The sequence below is a fragment of the Tenebrio molitor genome, chromosome 1 (genome assembly GCF_963966145.1).
Source record: "Tenebrio molitor chromosome 1, icTenMoli1.1, whole genome shotgun sequence".
Taxonomy (NCBI): Eukaryota; Metazoa; Arthropoda; class Insecta; order Coleoptera; family Tenebrionidae; genus Tenebrio; species Tenebrio molitor.
In genome coordinates, this window is record NC_091046.1 from 23,461,453 (window position 1) to 23,483,356 (window position 21,904).

The window sequence follows — 21,904 nt, forward strand, 5'->3', positions numbered from 1 at the left end:
GATTGTCTTGGTTAATGTCTTGCACTGTGGAAGACAGTTTGAACAATTTATGAAATGAAAATTCAAAAATAATTAAAATAGTTTAATATTGTTGAAGTAGAATTGTATTTATTTTGATGTAATTATGATTTCCTATGTTTTATGTTTATGAAAATTATTACTGTTTGACGTTTGTTGGATTTACATTACGTCAGCCTACTTGGCAAGGCACGTGGTAAATTTAATAAACCTATTTTTGCTCTAATTCCGTGATTATTTTGTCTTGTACGATGGGCCGAACTGAAATTGATTTATAAAATACTAATCTAATATCCTACCAAATTTCACTTAAAAATTCCTACTAAAAAGCTCATTAACAGACCCTAAATTTTTAGCATGTAAATCCCTATGGCCAGCGTTAAAAAAAAGCACTGTATACACCATTCACGTTGTTTTGACATAAGAGGAGACTATGGAAAATTGACGTTTAAGTTGGTAGTAAAGCTGTCTGTTGAATAGGTTATATTTTTATAAGTTTGAGGTTATACATAGTGGCATTGTCTAGTGCATTGTTGTCACTTTTACTAGTCTGCAATAGAAGAATATTCACATTTTAATCCAATTTAACAAAATAGGAAACTGACTTGAATAAACTACAGAATAGTAGAGACTGGGACCGAAACACGGCTACTGTTAATTTATGCACCACTTAGTTCATCCTCCTATACAGCTTGTAACTTCTTAATAAATTTCTGATTTTAACCAAAACATTCCTAGAATTAGATTGTATAAAATCTTCTTAAACCCTACTTTATTCGAATCTTTCTACAAAAATTTTACACACGCATCATCCTTGACAAAAAGGGACAAAACTTTTCAACTTCCATAATTTCATTAGAAAATTCTTAATCATCATTACCTACATCAAAATCCCAATCAGATTCTTCTAATGAAATTATTAAAGGAGGGACGTTTGAAAGATTTTCCATTAATTTTGCCGAATCTTCCGAAATAATTTTAGGAGTACATTTCAAAATAGAATCAAGCAGCCATAAATTCACAACTCTGTCCTTAGACGATGTACAGTCGCGGCCGTTGAAATCTCAGACAGGAAAGATTTAAACACTCTGTATAAATTCCGAAATTTGATTAGTGTAAACAGGATTTTCATCAAGGATTATAAAGTCAGTGTCAGTTTTTGACATATTAGGTCAGAATTGTCAAGCACTTTAGGTGACAGAAGTCAAACAGTGTGTCCAACGTTAAAAAATTAAATCATAACCTCCTCTTATGCTAAAACAACGTGAATCGTGTAAAGTCTGTCTCAATTCTAAATTTCCACCAACACTGCATTCTACCTTAGAAATACAACCGGCAACACTGTTTGAAGAAAAATGTGTCAGGTTGTATTTGTGAGGTTATCATTCTCTATGTCGTTTTTACAACTCAAGATTTTAGAATAAAGGAAAAGAACGGTGCCAGCGTTTTTATCTCTTCGAAACATTTTAATAGAGCATTTTTCATTTTAGCGTCAAATAAATTACATGGTTTTATGGTTTTCGAATCATGTTTATAAAATCATTATATTGCCAACTTTGGTTATAACAATCCCCAATTTAGAAATATTTTTATTTTGCCAACATAATTCAACAGGTGGTGGAAATTTAGAATTGAGACAGACTATATAACAATGTGTGAAATGTGAAATGCGATTTTACACACATAAGCTTTTCTGTTTTTCACATCACACACTGTTTTTCTATTAGTTACCTAGCAACATAGTGACTACGTTGATACTTCAGATTTCCTTCAGAAATTTGAATTTTAAAATTTAGTTTTAAAAGCAATTATAGAAAAAATATTGTTTATACATATTTCGTGCGTGAAGATGTTTTGTGTGCATTCAAAGGCTTTACTGCCTAGACCTGCGTCTCGCCGTAAAAGACCTGTTTTTTTTTTAACAAATAATACATGTTTTTTTGTTTTATGCATTTTTAAAAGTGATAATGTCTCTTAATACGAGAAGTATTATTATATGTCAGTTTAACATTGATAACGTTGTTACTGTACTGTAGCAACACCACAAAACTAATGTTTTGTGTTTTTTAATCAGTGATCACAAAATGATCTCGCCGAATTACACTCAAAGTTTTTTTGAGAATTCAATTAATTATTTTTTTTCACTACTAGTAATAAAGTCTAGCGTTATCGGTTGTCATAGAACACTGAGAAGTTTGGTTTTTCTACGTTGGCTCAGTGACAGGTAAATAATTTTTCATTATTAACCAGTAGTGAATAATGGAACAGCCGTCACCTAGCAACGAAAGATTGTCGTCTATTTCATTGGTTAACGTAGACGATTTTCATACCAACTGTCAAGAAATGACAACTCGGACCCGTCGCATCTGACAAAATAATTTGAGTAATAATTATTATCAGAAAGGGTTTTAACGTATCTAGTAGTGAAAAAAATAGTATATAAACCACGGTGGAGAAGTCCCTTATAGCTTTCGCGCCTTACAACCCTCGGCGCGCCTCGGGCTCTAATCTTGGCGCTCTGGCTATAATCATGAACTTCTCCACCTTGGTATATAATATACTATTATTTGTGTCATGGATAGGAACTCAATTGCATGGAAATGGTCACGAAAAACAAATATCGTGTGTTAAATCGATTCGTATGAGTATTGATTGTCAAAATAAAATTAGGTCACATTTGTAAATAATATATCTCTATTTGAAAGATTTTCCAGTTCCAGTTAATTTCAGTTTCTATAATGCATATTTGGAACTGTTTGTGTATGTGTATATTAGGAACTCTGCACGTTGCAAAGTTACACCAAATTGAAATTAATAACACAGAAGGGATTCTTTACCACAATTCTTTTGTTACAGATTATTGTCTTTTCAAAACATTCTGCCCTTTGGTACCTTGCCTTTTGATATTTAAAGGAAAGAATCCATGCGTTAACAACTATTATTTGACAAGTTCTCAATCAACGAAACCTGCAATTTTGGTTTTTACCAATTCATAAAGCTTTTCAATATGAAGCACCATAACAATCAAACAACCGAATATGCTATCTGTAAGTGCCTTTATTTTATTTTCTTTCATTCTATACCTACAAAAAATATGAATTATACCGAGAATCGCCCTCAAATGTCACATGATTTATATTGACAAATCACAACTCCGAATTGTTTGAATAGCAAATGCAAACATACTTGATTGATGTGACCTATTTTTATTTTGTCTGTATCTTTTTTTAAGTCTAAAATGTATTTAAGTTAAGACTCTCACGTCTACATTGAAGTAATGAACTGGCAAACATTTCCATTTAACCGAAGTTTATTGATATTATATTAGAGCAGTAATTTTGAACCAAGAATGCACGCATCTTCTGGAGGTTACAAGACATAATGATGAAAAATATATGAAAAGTAAACGATAAGCAAATAATTACGTTGTAATTATAATTCGAAATATCAGCGTAAATAAAATATGGTGGAGCAGAAACACATTTTGAAAACTAAAGAAATGTCGGCAACTAAAAAGTTAAGAATCGCTGAACTAGAAGGTATAGTCCTACAGAAACTCTAGTGGAATTCGACTTTGGTTGTAAATTTATGTTTGTCACTTGAAAAATAGAATTTTAGGGGACAGGTAATCTCGCCACCAGTAATTACCTTAATCTTTTGCGCATCCCCGTTGAGTAAAATCAAAATCCCATGGGTAATTTCCCCACCAATATTTTTCAATACATTTTTATTGAGGGTCATACCCAATAAGGGTGGATTTGGACACAGGTAAATTGCGCACATGGTCAAAATTGTTCAGGGGTTTTGACCAGGTAGCTGCAACCAAGGGATTAGCATCGTTCAAGTGTCGCTCGCATTTCCAACGCATGTGAATCATTTCATCCTATCACTTCAGTAAAAACTTTTACTCGGCGCATCCAAATATCTTTAATTTTGTAAATGTTCTTATTACATTTCAGACTAACGTGTAAATTAAAATTATATAAGAACAATTCTACTTCTGAATTACATAGATTCAATTATGTAAAAACTGTAAGTTACCGCAATTTACCTACAGAACCCTGAGATGTAACGCCTAATGTCAAAAAATATTTTTTTCTATAAGTCTGATATATTTATTTCGGAGTGTTAAAGCCCAAGTGGTTAAAATAATACCATTATCTAGTCCTGAACGAGAATTATTATGACCGAACGCCCGTCGTTACGACTGGTGCGCAATTTACCTGTATTTGAAAGGACCCTTCAGGTTCCAGAATGTTAAATTTGCCCAGTGTGGGCAATTTACCATATCCCGTGGATTTAAGTAACTACCTGACACCTGACCCAACTTTATTTGTGTTTTTAGAAAAACTGAAAGAATTTCAAATAGACACTTATGTGAAAATACAAAGTCTACATTTGGTAGCAAAAATTCATAATAAGCATGTCAGAGACAGACAAAAATTTATAAATAATATGATAAAGCGACCTAATAATAAGATTACAATGGAAAGATTAATTTTTAAAAATAAAAATTTTATTTTTAAGAATTAATCTTTCCATTGTAATCTTAAATAATAAATTGTTTTTCCATATACATGCATTTACTTGTTTTCCTGTCTCAGACTCTCAGATACAGAAATATTTATGTCGGCCGTCCGCCGGCGCCGTCCTTATGGGCAGGTAGGTGTAGAATGTAGATTAATTCCGGGAAGTACAGTGGCGAAATTACCGGTAGGGTTAGCATGCCATTAAATGGTGGTGGCGAATTTACCTGTATCTTAATCTCGTAATGATGCTTGGTGGCGAAATTACCAACACCGGAATTTTATGCTGCAGCAATAATCCTACTGATAAATGCTAATGAGGGTTGTCAGTTTGGGGTTCGCAATGTTAGCTTCAGGTAGGGATGTTACAGGTAGTGGTAGTTGTATTTATGACAACGGTTATTACTTGATAATAAAATCTTATTCTTCGGTTGTTGTTGTTAAATTTACAACCAAAGCGGAATTCCACTAGAGTTTCTGTAGGACTATATGTACTTAACTACTTACATTACTGCTAAGATTTTTGTGAAGTCTCTCTGGCGAAGTTACACGGCCCAAGTGTGATACAACTATACAAGTTTTCACATGATGACACTTTTGTGCACATTTATTCATGGCTTGATCACATATGGTTTTTAAGGAGAGTAATTTTTCACCCCGCCAAACACCATCGGCTGTAATTACCATGCTTGCTTCGCAATCCAATATTCTTTCAGCAAATGAATCTGCCGAAAATCCTGCAAACTAAATAGAAACATATAATCAAATTAATTTTTCTGCAACAACACTAGAAAATTGTAATAGTTATTTTCATACGAATCAGATCACTTTTCAGGTATGAGGCCGGAATTTGAAGCACGAGGCGTGGGCCAAGTGGGGCAAAATATAAAATAGGCCGAATACCTGAAAACTGACAGCGCACGATTATTGAATAACATTTTTCTATAATTGATTAAAAAATTGATATTCACGCATAGTTATCCATGCGTGAAGTGGGTAATTTTTTTACATTGTTAGTACATACTATAGTAACTACAGAAACAATACATAACAGTGTGTGAAATACGATTTTACGCATATAACTTTTTCTGTTTTTCACTTCACGTACTGTTTTTTATTAGTTACCTAGCAACATGGTCACTGGTTGATATACTTCAGATTTCCTTCAAAAATTTGAATTTTAAAATTTAATTTTGAAAGCAATTATAGAAAAAATATTGTTTATACGGGGTCATTATAAATGATTGTCTCATCGCAGTAGGCGTTGGTGAAGTAGTTGAATGAGCCGCAAGCTTTATAACATGAGTGAGACTAGCATCGCCGATAGGTAGCGCTGCTGGCGGTAGTGTAAATTTGTCTATTAGTTAACATCTACTAGTCTAACGTTCGGAAGCTAGCGGCACATCCCAAATTTGTGTGGGTTTTCAACGCCAACTGCGATGGGACAATCATTTATAATGACCCTGTATTTCGTGCGTGAAGATGTTTTTTATGCATGAAAAGACCTTTTAAGCCGAGACGCAGGTCGCGGCAGTAAAAGCCTTCACGCATTTAATATAAAAATAACTATTTTCGTGTTCGTTTGGGCAAAGTCAAGTCAAGTTAGGTATAAGTATAACCGGGAAAGTTTATATATTTAGGTATATACAGTGAGCGGCAAAAGTATGGAATAAATTCATTAAAAATTAAACAAAATTTTTTTCTAAAAAATCTTTGGTCAATTGGTCAATTTTAGTTTATAAAAAAATTAGATGGAAATTTATTTATAATAATTTATTTATCTTTTGCAAAAGTATCATCAGACGAAAGTATACGTACAGCGCCCTTAATATCACCATCAGCTACTTTATTTTCAACTAGTTTAAATCGAGATAATTTAGAAAAATCCGTTTTAGAATAATTTAAAAAGTCCGTATTAGATTCAGCATTTTTCTTCACTGTTGTAGTTAAAGATCCGTTTCCTTTTGCATTTTTCGATGGGATGTGTAGTACTCTAAAAGTGAAGAGAAAAATGTCTTCCCAAGCAGAAAAGTTCTTAAGTGACACACAATCACTTATTACTTTATTAAGTTTGTTAGCTACTGAAATTCTAGCACCACGTGGAATTCTTCTCAAAATGCAAACATTAGATTTTAAATAACCAATTTTCTCCTTAAAACTTTGTAAATTAGCAGAGTTCAGTATAGAAGAATCAATATTTTTTATGACATCTTGAATTGTGTATCTTTAAACCATTATTGTTTTTGAAATATTTGATTTCAGAACAAATTTGGCATTTTATTTGACTACTGTCAATTTTTGAATTTTGTAATTCGAAATCTACTTCTGAACTAGAACGTATCTTTGAGGACGTAACTGAGGATGCTCCATCATCACTCTCTGAATCCGAACTATATTTGTATCGCAGACGATGATATCTTCCATGAGAGGAGACCAAACCATTTGAAGTTGACTGTGAGTTTTTAGATCCAATTGTAGAACTTTTGTGCATCTTCATCGAATGAATAAATAAATAAGTCTTGAAAGACTTCAGACATTTAGGGCAAATTGTTTCTTCAGGAATTGCAAGTTTCATTGCAAAAAGAGAAGATGACAGTTGACTTTATAATAGTTATTTATGTATTAAGGGCGTAAGAGGGCTTTTATGGTCTGAGGTGATTTTGAGCCCGAGTGATAACGAGGGCTAAAAACACGCTGAAGGCCATAAAAGCCAGTTCACGCCCGCAGTACATACACTATTTTATGCACGATTAAGACCTAAAACCCTAACATTTAACAAAAATTAATAAATAAATGTCTGCCCACACCACGGGATGTTTGCATCGCGTGCTCCCGTCAAATTTTTACTTTTGCGCGTAACCTGGGGAACAGTGAAAACGCCCGTAGCCATTATGCCAATTGCAATTTTCGGTTTTAAATTCATTAACGAAATGATAAACGAGGATGAGAAAGCGGCAGAAATGAGTGTCCAGTATCGAGTAATCCCCATTCGGGATTAGGTAATTTAAGTTAAGTGGCAATTTTTTTCCTAATTTCACCAAAAATGTTTTTGACTTTTATTTGACATATCTTTATGGCCCACGGGCATAAAGTGATCCGTGGGCCATAAAGAGACGTTTATGTCAAGAAAATTTGTGCATAATTGTCAAATTATAATATAATCGTGCATAAATATACATATTTTAATACAAAATAAAATTCCAAGCAGTCATTTGTCTTCGAGTTATGACGTCATCGATAGTTTTTTTTAAATAGAAACCCCCTATTTTTTTTCTTGATTCTGATAGCCCTCTAAATTGTCTAAATGCCAGTATAAAAATTTTGTTACCTTACATAAGGAAATTTTTGAGAAAAAAAATAATAAAGTTGGAAAAAATAAATTTTATAACGAACAAAAACAAGTGAAAAACTGTGTTAGTAAGTTCTTAAAATTATGGAATTAAATGTTCGAATTGCCATCCCCCAGCTTGTTGACAAAAAGCAAGTTTATGAAGAAATTCCCACTATTTTAGTTTTATCTAGTTTTATCTCCCCACCCAATCAAAATTAAAATTTCTACCTATACGTTGTGTTTCTGTCGGTGTTGGTAATTTCGCCCCCAAGCATCATTACCAGATTAAGATACAGGTAAATTCGCCACCACCCTTTAATGGCATGCTAAGCCTACCGGTAATTTCGCCACTGTATTTCTCGGAATTAATCTACATTCTACACCTACCTGCCCATAAGGACGGCGCCGGCGGACGGCCGACATAAATATTTCTGTATCTGAGAGTCTGAGACAGGAAAACAAGTAAATGCATGTACATAGGTATATGGAAAAACAATTTATTATTTAAGATTACAATGGAAAGATTAATTCTTAAAAATAAAATTTTTATTTTTAAGAATTAATCTTTCCATTGTAATCTTATTATTATGTCGCTTTATTTATTTATAAATTTTTGTCTGTCTCTGACATGCTTATTATGAATTTTTGCTACCAAATGTAGACTTTGTATTTTCACATACAGTCGCGGACAAAAAAAAGTAGGACAAGTCTTATTAAGAAATTTAGCCAAAATTGAGTTGAGTAAACCGGGGTTACTATAATAAATAAATAAATAAATATTTTCATAGTAACCATAGAAAGGGCAAGCAAATTTACATTAGCGAAAAAACATTGTCCTACTTTTTTTTGTCCGCGACTGTAAGTGTCTATTTGAAATTCTTTCAGTTTTTCTAAAAACACAAATAAAGTTGGGTCAGGTGTCAGGTAGTTACTTAAATCCACCCTTATTGGGTATGACCCTCAATAAAAATGTATTGAAAAATATTGGTGGCGAAATTACCGATGGGATTTTACTCAACGGGGATGCGCAAAAGATTAAGGTTGTAGTGACCCAGTTTAAAATTTTAAATTTAAATTTCCGGTACCGCCACAATAGCGCGCCAAATGTGAAGGTACTAGCGGCTAGACTAGGAACTAAGGGAAAGCGGAAATATAGCGGGAGTGAAACGGGCTCGCGCGGGTGGTTGAAAGCGGTAGGTCACTTTTGTTTGGTTTTTCGAAACGAACAGACCTTGCGAAGAGCGATCCAATATTCCAAAAATTTGTAAGTTAAATCTGAACCGATTACACTACCGTTCCGAGTAGATATTTTGTGTCCCGGTGAAGAATTCGACGTTTTTAATTCACCTGTGTAATTTATCTCACTTTCATTGCCTTTTTTTGTGTTTTGTTTTTGGGACCAGGACCACGTGGTAAGGGTATGTTGTAGATTTCATTTTGTTGCATGCTGTTGCTTTAAGAAGCGCCCATTCGTTAATTTTAAGCGTTATCTTTCTTCCGGGAGGTTCATTTTTTTAACAATCTGGTAATTTCGAAAATTCGGAGCCGTCGTCCGAACCGCGTGCGTCCATTTTGTTTTTTTTTCTTCACTAACATTTTCTAACGGCACTCGACCCGCCATTTTCTTTTTGTTTAACATTACCAGCGATTATTGTATTCGTGATTTATGTTTTTTACTGATATTTGTGCCATTTAAAGTAGTTCTATTTTATCGTTATTTAACTTCGCGTTTTGTTCTCTTTTATTTCCTCATTGTTTAATGTTGCGGTTTGTTTTTGCTTATGTTATCCTTGTTTAATGTGGCATTTTGTTTTGTTTATTTGATCATTGTTTAATGTTGCGCTTTGTTTTGTTGAATTTTCGCATCGTTTAATGTTACGCGTTGTTCGATTGAATTTAACTCGGGTTTTCTTTATGTTGTTGTTAAGCACCGCTAGATTTCGGAAGAGTTAAAGTAAAATGTTGCAAGTGCGCCACTATGGGAGTTAGGTTTCAATCAGGAAGTCGTGGGGTTGTCTAGTAAATTTCTGGGGAGGCCACGGTTAAGTTACGGCCGTTAGCGGAGGCGGACCTAAGCCCTGCTCGATGCGGCTCTGGGATGCTGACGTGAAACCTCCGTCGCGGTTTTAGAGATCTTAGGTTTTTGTCGGTAAACGGTTGGTTGGGGAAGGTGGAGCAAGCTCTGCTCGAAGCGGCTTGGGAAGCTCATCGTACAACCCCGAGGCGCTCTGTCACTATTTCTTGGTCGGTGAAATAGCCCGACGTTCATTACTAACCTGAGTATCTAGAAACGTCGCTGGTCTCAAGCCGATTCAGATTATTCTTCTGAGTCCCCTCGCGGCCGAGAGTTTGTCACCTCCAGCTCTAAGCTCCCGTCGGCGTACCTTGACCGTATAATTCCAAATTAAACATTGTTTTGTCATTAATCGAATTGTAAAATATGAGTAATACCTGGGATACGGTTTTTGAAGAGGGTTTTTCATCCGTCCCTGTCTGTAATAACTGCACCATAATTTGTTTACTTGTTTTGCAAGCTTTAACTGCCATTTGGTCTGTCATGTGCCCGTTTTTCTGTTATGTTAAATATTGTTGCATTCATCTTGTCGTTTATCTTTGTGATGTACTCAACTAGTTAATTTCTTGTACTTCGTTAAACTTAATTTCTGTCCTTTGTATTCGTTTCAATTTCTTTTTCATCAAAGTTATTACAGACATTTTTAATAAAAGGTATTTTGCGTCCCTCACATGTGTGTTTTATTTACGGCACTCTTCCAACTGGAACCCTCACCGTTTGCATTCCGAACCTTTTCCGCCAAAAGAAAATCACAACGTAGGGCTCCTCCGATTCGATGACGATCACGACCACATTTGTTACCGTTTTGCGCAGGTTCAAATATTTGGCGGAAAAAGTAATGTATTCAAATCATTACAAGGTAATTACTGGTGGCGAAATTACCTGTCCCCGTTTCTGTTAAATGAGTCATTTTCGAAAACGTTTTGTAAAACAAAAAAACACATACGAATGAAATTGACAGTAACATTTGACTGTTTGATTTACCTACTTGATTTTTTGACTTGTTTTTGTTCGTTATAAAATTGATTTTTTCCGACTTTTTTTTTTTTCTCAAAAATTTCCTTATGTAAGATAACAAAATTTTTACACTATCATTTAGACAATTACAAGGGCTATCAGAATCAAGAAAAAAAATAGGGTGTTTCCATTTAATAAAACTATTGATGACGTCATAACTCGAAAACAAATGACTGCTTGGAATTTTGTTTGGTACTAAAACATGTATTTTTATAAACTAAAATTGACCTGTCCAAAGAATTTTTTGAAAAAAATTTTGTTTAATTTTTAAGAAATTTATTCCATACTTTTGCCGCTCACTAATCACTATATATACCACTTTCCCGGTTGTACAGGGTGGACCATCGTATAGCATATTTGCGATAAAGCCCCTTTTTAATTGTCAAAAAAAATTGAAATTTAGAAAGCATAATCTTCAATTTCGGATGTACGAAATGGCCAAATCATTTTTTATAAAATAAAATAAATGTGAATTTTGACTTTGATAGCGTTTTATTATCAAAGTAATAAAGCAATCCGGAGTTTTTTCTTACGATCTCACCTACAGGACAATGTCGATTTTGATTATACAAAAGTTGGCATTTAAATTAGGATAATAACTGAATAAATCGACATTTAACATCTACGAATAAAGTAGTAGCATCAAACGGTGGTAAAATTTGATTTACAAGGGTCTCCAATACCTTACAAATCCAGGACCGTACCGCCAGTTATGATTTACAGCTGGTTGTTTGCGATAAGCGACCATTGTCAATCTGGAATTATGACCCGTCGAGGGTTGTCGTAATAAATTACTCACATTTTGGTACCAAAAACAATTGTCAATTAATTTGAAATCAGTGACTCCTTCATATTTTTTTATATCAGAAATGAGTTCTCTGTTATTTTCAATCCAGGGAGTCGATAATAGTTATTTATACAATTAGTGGGATAAAAGCAATATTACAGGATTCGAGTGTGAAGATTGCAGATGACGAGGGCGTTAGCCCGAGTTCATCTGTAATCACACGAGTTTCTTGTAATATGCTTTAAATTGTAAATTTTGACGGGTGTCAATCAATTTGCCGGGGGGCCTTCGAGCAGAAGTTATGGTCACAAAATGCATGCATTTCTGTCAGGTAGAAATGCCGACACAGACGACGGCCAATAAACCCGTTCCCGTTATGCCCATAAACCATTATTTCGGAATACTGACACTACAAATACGGTAAAAGAAATTTTGTATTCAGAAAAATCATTCATTCGAACTTCTGTGACAAAACAAAGCGACAGAAAAATTGGAGCATATTATCGGATTGAATGTTAAAAGTTGTACCATGTTTATTGATAAATATAAATCATTTTTAGCAAAGAGATGGATTAATAAATTCGGATGCAATTCTTGTAATAAAGTGACCATATTCCACACGTGAATTAACAATTGATTTATTTAACGATGGATCATGAAAACCGTATAAAATTAAAAACATCACATCCTTATAATAATTAGGTACGAGTACCACAAATATCACCAATCGTGATATTTGTTACTTCGTTGTTTATATACTGCTACGAAAGAGAAAATCAATTCTGATTTAAAATATTGCATAATTAAAAGGGACGATAGATTCTGGCATGAAATTGATAAATTGGAAATTGAAAATCACTTAGAAACATTTTATTTTGGGACTTTCTTCCAGAATTAGTGGAAGAGGTCAGCCAAATACTAAAAAAATAGTTATAATTTTGCATTGTTAATATTTTAATATTAACTCAATTCGAATTTTTATTCATTTAGATAAGGCGTTAAAAATCTATTTTTTTATTTTTATTAAAATAATAAAAAGAAATTAATTCATGAAAGTTGATAAGTTGGTTATCTGAAAAAATTGTAGTAAGTAATAACACTATGTCGATGTCGATATTCTCTACCTTCTTGTTTACCTGCAATATTTTTGGTAAACATTTGGAAGGGTCGTTTCACTTATTATACCTGCATCTTTCATATTGTAGGTAAAAAAAAAAAAACATTTACCAATTGTTCGTGAAGTTTTGCATTTTGTCCTGTGCACTAAGAAGTTACTTGAATATTTACAAGAAAAATATTGATAATCTTCGAGGATTTTAATAGGGCCCATTATAGTCGTATGAATCCAGATATTGCCAGTAATCGGCTGGCTTAGAAACCACTGGAGATTATATTCTGAATCAATTCCAATTTTAACAATGGGGCAATGCAATAATGACGAGTGAGAGAGGCTAAGAAATAATAGGTTAACTGCTAGTAACTTTGGAAGAATAATAAATATGAAAATTACCACGCACACTGCAAATACGATAAAAGATATTTTATGTCGCCTCGAAAAATCAAAATTTAAAAAATTACCTGAATCACTGCAATGGGGTATTGACAACGAAGAAAAGCAAAACAAAAATTGGAAGAAATAACGGGTCTATGTTCTTGCGGTTTATTTGTAGACATTGAGAAAACATTTTTGGGGGCATTACCAGATGGATTGGTTGATTTGGACTCAATTGTTGAAATCAAATGTCCATTTGCTGCTCGAAACACCGACATCAAAACGGCAATAGAAAAAAAAATTAAATATTTAGAAATGAATCCCAGGGATGATGATAAAATATTATTAAAAGAAAATGACAATTATAGTCGTTGACCAAAATAAAATAGGACAAAGTAAATTTCGATTGTGTAATTCGATATTTTTGCGAAATCCATCTCTTAGGAAACAAAAGTGTCAAAAATAAAAAAATAATTCTGATAAGTGTCATCATTCGACAATATTTCAAAAACTCACAATCATTCAATTGAACATAGTGACAGTGACGAGATGACAAGTGAAAAAACACAACCTAACTTTTTGTAAATCAATTGTCAAGTCAAATCAAGTGTTGGCACTCTACTTAAATGCCATACGAGTCCAGTAAAATCGGTTTTCTGTCGAGGAGCGTATACCTATACAAATTTTTCGCATTTTATGAATATTAAAATTTGTTGAAAAACCTGACAGAAATTGTACATAACATAATTTTTTGAAAATGAATTTCAAATTGATGGATTTAAAAGGCGAAAATAGCGCCGAAAATAACTCAACAGATATTTTAAATGCTGCCCAAGAAGCTTCGGCAAGTCTGCTCCCTGTAAAATCCAAGGAAAGATACGAACAAGTGTTTGATCTGTTTTGTGAATGGAGAAACGCCAAGAAAGTGAAAGAAATTGACGAAAACGTAATGCTGGCATATTTTTATGAGAAAGTAACTTATTTGATATTAGTAAAAGTGTTTTATATACTTACAGTCGCGGACAAAAAAAAGCAGGACAATGTTTTTTCGTCAATGTAAATTTGCTTGCCCTTTCTATGGTTACTATGAAAATATTTATTTATTTATTATAGTAACCCCGGTTTACTCAACTCAATTTTGGCTAAATTTCTTAATAAGACTTGTCCTACTTTTTTTTGTCCGCGACTGTACCTATTAATTTTTTTGTCAATTATTTTAGGCAAAGGTCGTTAAAGTATCCACCTTATGGTGTACATACTCTATGGTTAAAAGTACGATACAAATAAATGAAAATATGGATATTTCGCAATACAAGAAGGTAATTGCTTTTCTAAAACGTCAAAATGACACATATCAGCCAAAAAAGTAAAAAGTTTTGACAATGGATCACGTCACAAAGTTTCTGAATGAGGCTGCAGATGATACGTTTTTATTAATGAAAGTGGTATTAATTTTTGGTTTAAATTGCGCTTGTAGACGTGTAGAATTATGTAGTTTAACAGTAGATTATATTGAAGAAACAGGGAATATATTGGTTGTAACTTTATACGACACCAAAACTAAGAAGAAATGTGTATTCACCGTAGGATCAGAATGCAATGGGTATGAAATTTACCATAAATATTTACGACTAAGACCCAAAACAGAATCGATTTTTCTTGTTTTACCATCACGGGAAATGCAAAGTACAGCCCGTTGGCATTCACAGTTTTGCTAAAATGCCGCAAAAAATTGCGGAATACTTAAAACTTCCAGATGCTGCTAGCTACACTGAATATTGCTTAAGGAGGACCTCTGCAACCTTACTCGCTGACAGTGGGGTTGACATTCAAGCCCTCAAAAGACGTGGGGGTTGGTCATCAAATAGCGTTGCTGAAGGATATGTTGAGGAAAGGATTGCTAATAAGATGAGAACTTCAAAAAGAATATTTAGTGAAGGACCATCAAAAGCACCCCTAGGCCATTCAGAAGTTATGTTGAACAAGAATAATTAAACACCAGAAGCACCCCAAGAAAGCCAATCTGAAATGGTTGTGACTTTTGCGAGTCAAAATAGTTTTCAGCAACAACAAACTGATGTAGTGATGTCAGGATCTGTAACTTTTGTAATTTAACAAATTGTACTATTGGTATGAAATAAATATTTATTTATGGTTGGTTGCTATGTTGTAATGGTTGCAATGCTGTAAAGTGGCCATTAACTGTTCTAGATTTATATCCCATTGATTATCTTGTCGCCCTTGCTACAGAATGACGTTTCCAGTTCGTGGTGTTCTTTGGATATTATAGTCAACGCGGTTTGTCGATCTAAGTATATCAAGAATTGATTGGGACAAAATTATTTTATAAAACAAGTGAGGCACTTACTTTAAATACGGGGTGATCAAGAAGCACTGTTTAAGTTGGTAATGCTGAATTTTATTTTTAAATGATACAACTGGAGTAACTTCCGGTTGTTGACGGCTTCACAGTGATAGCCGCATCAGTGACAAGTCAAATTTCACATTTCAAATTAAATTAAACATGCTGGTGAATCGTCCGTGAGAAGAGTTAATTTATGTTTAGAGCAAAATGGGGAACACTTCGAGAATTTCCTTTAGTTAATTTTTAGATTATTCCGAATTTCAACTTTGATTTATTTTTGCCGTTAATTTTTACTCTCATAACCTACCATTTTGTCGTTATTAATGCTACGTCAGATATCTGTCAAATAAACCCATGTTTATATCCGGTTGCAGTGTTGTAAATAGCCGAATAAAAAAATGTTCTTAATTGTATTGCCTCCTTAAACAGTCCTTCTTGATCACCCGGTATATCCCTAATCCCTGAGTTCATGCTGGGGGGCATTAGGCATGGCATAGCAGATCTAAAAGCGTGTTTACATTATACATATGATTTTACTTATGATTTTTCACAGGCAAAAATCATAAGAAAGGCTTAGGAATACTTAAGAGATGACAAATTGGACGAGATGAGAAAATCCATGTTTACATTGTTGAGTGGTTATGAGTTTCCTTAAGATTGTTCGTTGATGTTTGGCTTTGTTGACAGACGAGACAACAAAACTAACCTCGAAAGTCGCGGAAGGTGTAAGGTGTAATCTTCTCGGGGGTAATTATTGCACGTCGTTGTGATCTAATTGTGCCAAATGGATAAAATACATTCACGGAGAATGACAAAAAAACAAAAATCTGGAATGTTGGCGGGCGACTTACTTAACCTACTACTGCTATTGCTTAACTTGCGCAAATTACTATTAAAAAAAAGAAGCACAAGGAGATTTTGGACTCGTAAATGGCTGAAGAGGCGATATTTTGGACGTGGATTATCAAGTTTATTTTTCGAAGAACTGGCCGTGGAGGATAAAAAGAGTTTCAAAAATTTTACAAAAATGTCAATAAGAACTTTTGACCACTTGCTCGCTAAAGTGGGCCCAAAAATCTGTAGACAAAACACAACCTTTAAAGAATGTATTTCACCCAGAATTCGATTATTGCTAACACTTAGATATCTTGCCACAGGAGAAACCTTTCAGAGCTTTATTATGGCTTCAGAATTTCAGTACCATCTACCGTATATCCCCAGATTGAGTTCACAAGATGAAAAAAAAAAAAATTTTTGATTTTACGCAAAAACTTCAGAAGAATAACATTTAACATTAAAATAAAAGAAAATGCAGAAAAAATGTTTTACTCTTTTTTTGAAAAAATCAAACGATATTAATTGAATATAATAGTATATTGAAGAACGAGTTTTATAAGGGTTGATTTGGCGCACGAATCCCAGGTGTAGAAAACGACCCATAGGGGAGTTTTCTATGGGACGAGTGCGCCAATACCCTTATAAAACAAGTTTTTTATGTTATTTTTTAGAATTTGCACCCTTGTTTTAATTTTTAAATAAAAAAAATAAATTTTCAAATTCTAGGGAATTTCGTATTAATTGGTAATTCAAGGTAACGGATGCAACTACATCTGCAACAGATAATTAAAAAGTAGAGTTTGAACATTAATATTGGAAGTTTTTTGGTGTAATACACTGACATATTGATAAAAATTTCTTTAAAGTACGGTGTACTTTTATAAAGCCATAAACGACTCCTCCTGACTGACGTTTATAGACGTATTATAAACGCAAATTTTTAAAAAAGTATTCTATTAACTCTCCGCCGTTTTCAGCACATAATTCAAACCCTACATCGAAGTTTAAGCTTCTGAACACCCATGCGTGATACATAAGTGTTGGGAAATTTTTCATTAAATTTTGTGATTAGGTATGTGACGAAAACCGGCGCAACACTGGATTAAATAAATTCTTTGTTCTAAAGACAACATTTTGAAACAGTAATAAGTAGTTTGTCAAAAAACGAGGCCAATTTTAATAAAATTTATAACAAAATTAAATTCCAAGTCCAAATTTTAACAGAAAATGTTCATTTAAGAATGCAGTATATCAATATGGAGATTTTAATAACGGAAATAGTTGTTTCAAATGAAGCAAAAAATGTTATTCCTCTGAAGTTTTTGCGTAAAATATTTTGTTTTCTCTTGTGAACTCAATCCGGGGACATACGGTATATCACACATTGTGCCAGAGACAGACGGGAACTTTAAAATCTCGTAAAACACTATTCCCTATTCCTTGAGAGTCTCTATGTTTGCTTAAGATTATGGTTAAGATTTGCTTATTTTAAGAAAAATCATAAGGTGTAAACACACAAATCTTGCGTTAAGAGATCTCCTAAGGTTTATCTTAAGCAAATCATAAGAAAAATCTCATAGTGTAAACACACCTTAAAGGTGTTTGAAGTTTTGTTCTTCGTGTTATAACCTTCGGCATTTTGGAACACAAAACACGGAAGAAAAAAATATATGTCAAATTAGACACTGGTAGCTCGAACAATTTTGATTTAGTTATTTTGACATAGCCCCTAGCCCTGATACCAATATTATAGTTACTTTTTAACAAACATTGCGATAGCGACAAAGATCCAATATTGATGGCGATGATATACAATATTATTAGAAATACATTAAGGCTTATTTCTAAGCATTAGGTACCACAAAAATGTTATAAGATAAATAGGACAAATAAGTGGCACAACAGCATAATATATAGTTTATCAGTTTAATATACAATAGGCCGGATGTGGTGAACTTGATACAATTTGACCTGACCTGCACAGCAAATTGTACGTAAGACAGTTTTATACAGGCTGTCTTAAAAAAAAACAGCCCACACTATAACTTTGCTATTGATGAAATGAATGAAAAAAATTATGGGCAATGAGAAACTTTTATTTTTCAAATGGTTATCTATAATTTTTTTTATTGATTCTGTTAGTTTTTTTTTCTGATTGTAATGGCATACAAAAAACTATACCCTTTGATAACAAAATTTCCGAGAAAAAAAAAAAGAAAACAAGTATGTTGCATCAAAATTAGATTTATCCTTATTTCATAAACGAAAATTTGTTTGTAGTGTGCTGGATTTCTCTTAAATGTCAATTTTACGCACGTTTCATGTTGCAAATTTTATTTATTTAATTATAATTCATAAAAATCATTGAATAATGGAGGTCGGTTAACTTGATTTTTTCATTAATATGACAATAAATCTAATTTTGATGCAATATATTTTCCTTTTTTGTTATCAAAGAGTATAGTTTTTTTATGTCATTACAATCAGAAAGAAAAACTCTAACAGAATCAAAAAAATATATATATAGTTTACCATTTGAAAAATAAAAGTTGACTGTTGTTTTTCGTAGCCAACTGGCTGCCAAATTTATTTAATATATAAATGAACACAGCTTATTACCACAAGGGAATGAACAGCTCCAATTCGTGCACATCCTAACAACGTAACTACGGTTTCAAGGATCATAGGCATGTAAACGGCAACTCGGTCACCTTTCTTTATGCCTTTGCTTTTCAAAACATTTGCAAATCTACACACTTCTTCAAGCAGCTTTTTATATGTCAAACGACTATAATCATCTGGATGATTTCCTTCCCTAAAACAAAGATTTCAAATTAGATTTTTGAACACTGTAGTAAAATAACTGCTATATACAGAGTGGTCCAACACTTGCCATTTTTGCGATTACACATTTAACAATTGTCCAAAAATTCCTAAACTCGGTAGGTACAATCTACAATTAATATTCTATGATTGACCATGATTAACTTTTTTCAATTAAATTTGTGTGATGGAGCTAACTTTATAGCGATTTAATATCAAACTGGTCCAACTATTGAAAGTTTTTTTTTCTCTACTAATTACAAAGCTCCTCACTGCGATCAAATATCAAGTTATAGAAAGCTGGGATCCAAGACCATTTATGGTAGAGCTGAATAGAACAGCTCGTAATGTGATGGCCCCTCAATAAAAATTTTTGACGCAGGGCTGTCGGCTCCCCCGAAACCATTTTTCAGGTCAGTACTGGTGAAATTCCAGTTTAGTTAGTTTTAACGTTCACTTTAACTACTTCTGGAATGTTCGCGTTTTTTCTGGCTAGACAGCCTCAGGGCGTCCTCCTAGATCGTGTCCCACCACTCAAACCTTGTGCAAATGCCTTTTTTTCTCTCTTGTTGTGTTTCAAGGTCGCGTCAAGGTCGCGCCAAGTCTTAGTATAACTAAGGGGTAAGGAAAATTTTCATTTGCACAAGGTTTGAATGGTGGGAAACGATCTAGGAGGACGCCCTGAGGGTGTCTAGCCAGAAAAAACGCGAAAATTCCAGAAGTAGTTAAAGTGAACAATTACCCCAGTTTATTATAGAAACGATTCACAGCAACTTTTCATCCGTAAAGGATTTTTCTTTAAATGAAAAATGGATATTTTAGAAAACTGAATATAGAATAATTTCAACTTCATTACCTAATTTATTTGAAAATTTCTTCAGAATGTTTGCCGAAATTGCTAGGCGTAAAATAATCGAGTTCGACCCTGACAGGGTAAGTACCTGCAGTTTGGCAATGAGGTGTCGTAAATCTTACTTCTGGTTTGGTTTGTGATTGATTACTGATTAGGCATTTTGTGTAACTACGTCATAAATTCCTGTCAGTTGTGCGGCACCTTCATTAATTGCAAATAATCGGCAATATGATGCATTTTAATTTTTTTTATTTTCAGATATCTGTTTTCTGTATTAAATTTAACCTATTTAGATAAAAAAAAATGAATTTTGATTAATTTCACTTAATCGCCTCCTGACGCGAAACCCAATTGATAATATTTATATAATTAGTGGGATAAAAGCAATATTACATGACTCGAGTGTGAAGATTGCAGATGACGAGGGCGTTAGGCCGAGTTCATCTCTAATCACACGTGTTATGTACTATCGAATTCATGAAAAACGTCATAGATTTGTCAAATTTTCAAAAATGTTGTAGTGTAATTAATGTTCAACATGTCAAGTAGATAACCTAAACACGTTTGACGTTCGGTTGACCATATTAAATTCGAACTGTCATAATGACAGACGTTTATATTTGACATTTTCATGTAGCCCAATTTACTCCAACAAAATTTTGCTGTACTAGTTTTTCATGAATTCGATAGTACAACATTTTATCTACGGCTACTAATTTCATTTAAAAAAATCAATTTTTGTTAAAAACGTCAAATTTGACATTTACAAAAATATATTTTGATAATTATTAAATGTCAGTTTCAATCGTTTTCATTCAAAATCAAAGCAACAAGATCGAAACAATTTGCTCAATACCAGGACAATCAGCTAATTCTGTTTGTAAACAAGGCGTTGGTTTTAATTTTTCATACTTGAGAGCCGGGTCGTTTACGTCTTATCGCGGCTCTCGGAAGTGAAGTGACAAGTGACTTCGAAAAATGTACATTTGGGTTACCCCGACGTCAAGTGAGAAAAATACCAGAACCTGGAACGGAAACGTGTGTGATCCTGTTTCAAGGACGACCTGGAGTGCAAGAGACGAGCGTCTCTGGAGGTGTCACTGCAGTTTGCGTCGTTTTTCCAGTATGACGTTTATTACAAAGTGATCTCTTGTGCGAGCAACGAAAAAGAGAATTAGTAGATGATCTCATTAAAAGTGGAAGTGAGCCTTTTTGTGCCAAGCTCAGAGATTGAAGACCGAAACGAAGTCGATGTCGGCAACTAGGCGAACAAAATGCAAGAACTGTGTGATTAATATGTATTTAATCATTAGCTTTTCTTTTGTATTGTTGTCTTTCAATAAATTTTGTCTGTTTGCTTCTAAATAAAAATGCGTTAAGTAATGAAACCAGTGTGGTAATGAACTACATTACGCAACTCAAATGACTGTAAATGAATGGGGTTATAAGTTCTTATCCGAGCAGCCGTAGATAAATAAAATAATGGGGCATGCTTATATCGCGTGTTCAAATGAAATCCTGGGCTGAGTAGGGGTTCGAAAAATTAAACCGTTTAGAACAGTGTAAAGTTTGAATTTCCCACCGTTTGACACCAATGACATTTGTTTATGTTTAAATGGGCACATAAATGAATATGTTTGTTTTCAGCAAAGGGTGCCCTTGCGCTTTAAAAAAGCACAACAATTGACGGTTTCCAACACCTTCCCAGCCCAGGATTTCATTTGAACGCGCGACAGCTCCATATGTGTATCTCTTCATTGTAAGTGTAAGTGTTGGATCAC

At 33.6% G+C, this 21,904-nt stretch overlaps 1 protein-coding gene and 1 long non-coding RNA gene across 3 annotated transcripts in view; one reads left to right on the forward strand and one right to left on the reverse strand.

The window, feature by feature from the left end:
* The window catches only part of LOC138123422 (uncharacterized), a 273,107-nt gene that overhangs the window by 226,556 nt on the left and 24,647 nt on the right, over nt 1-21,904 (forward strand). The gene's annotated exons all lie outside the window — the stretch shown is intronic.
* AcCoAS (acetyl coenzyme A synthase) overlaps nt 1-21,904 on the reverse strand; it is a 68,514-nt gene that overhangs the window by 29,200 nt on the left and 17,410 nt on the right. Inside the window, exons 2-3 of one of the 2 annotated variants that reach the window (XM_069037675.1) lie at nt 19,067-19,262; nt 5,052-5,288 (exon numbers count right to left, since the gene is read on the reverse strand). In XM_069037675.1, the coding sequence (XP_068893776.1) occupies nt 5,052-5,288; nt 19,067-19,262 (433 nt within the window). The remainder of the gene's footprint in view (nt 1-5,051; nt 5,289-19,066; nt 19,263-21,904) is intronic. The other variant, XM_069037683.1, reaches the window with a different exon arrangement.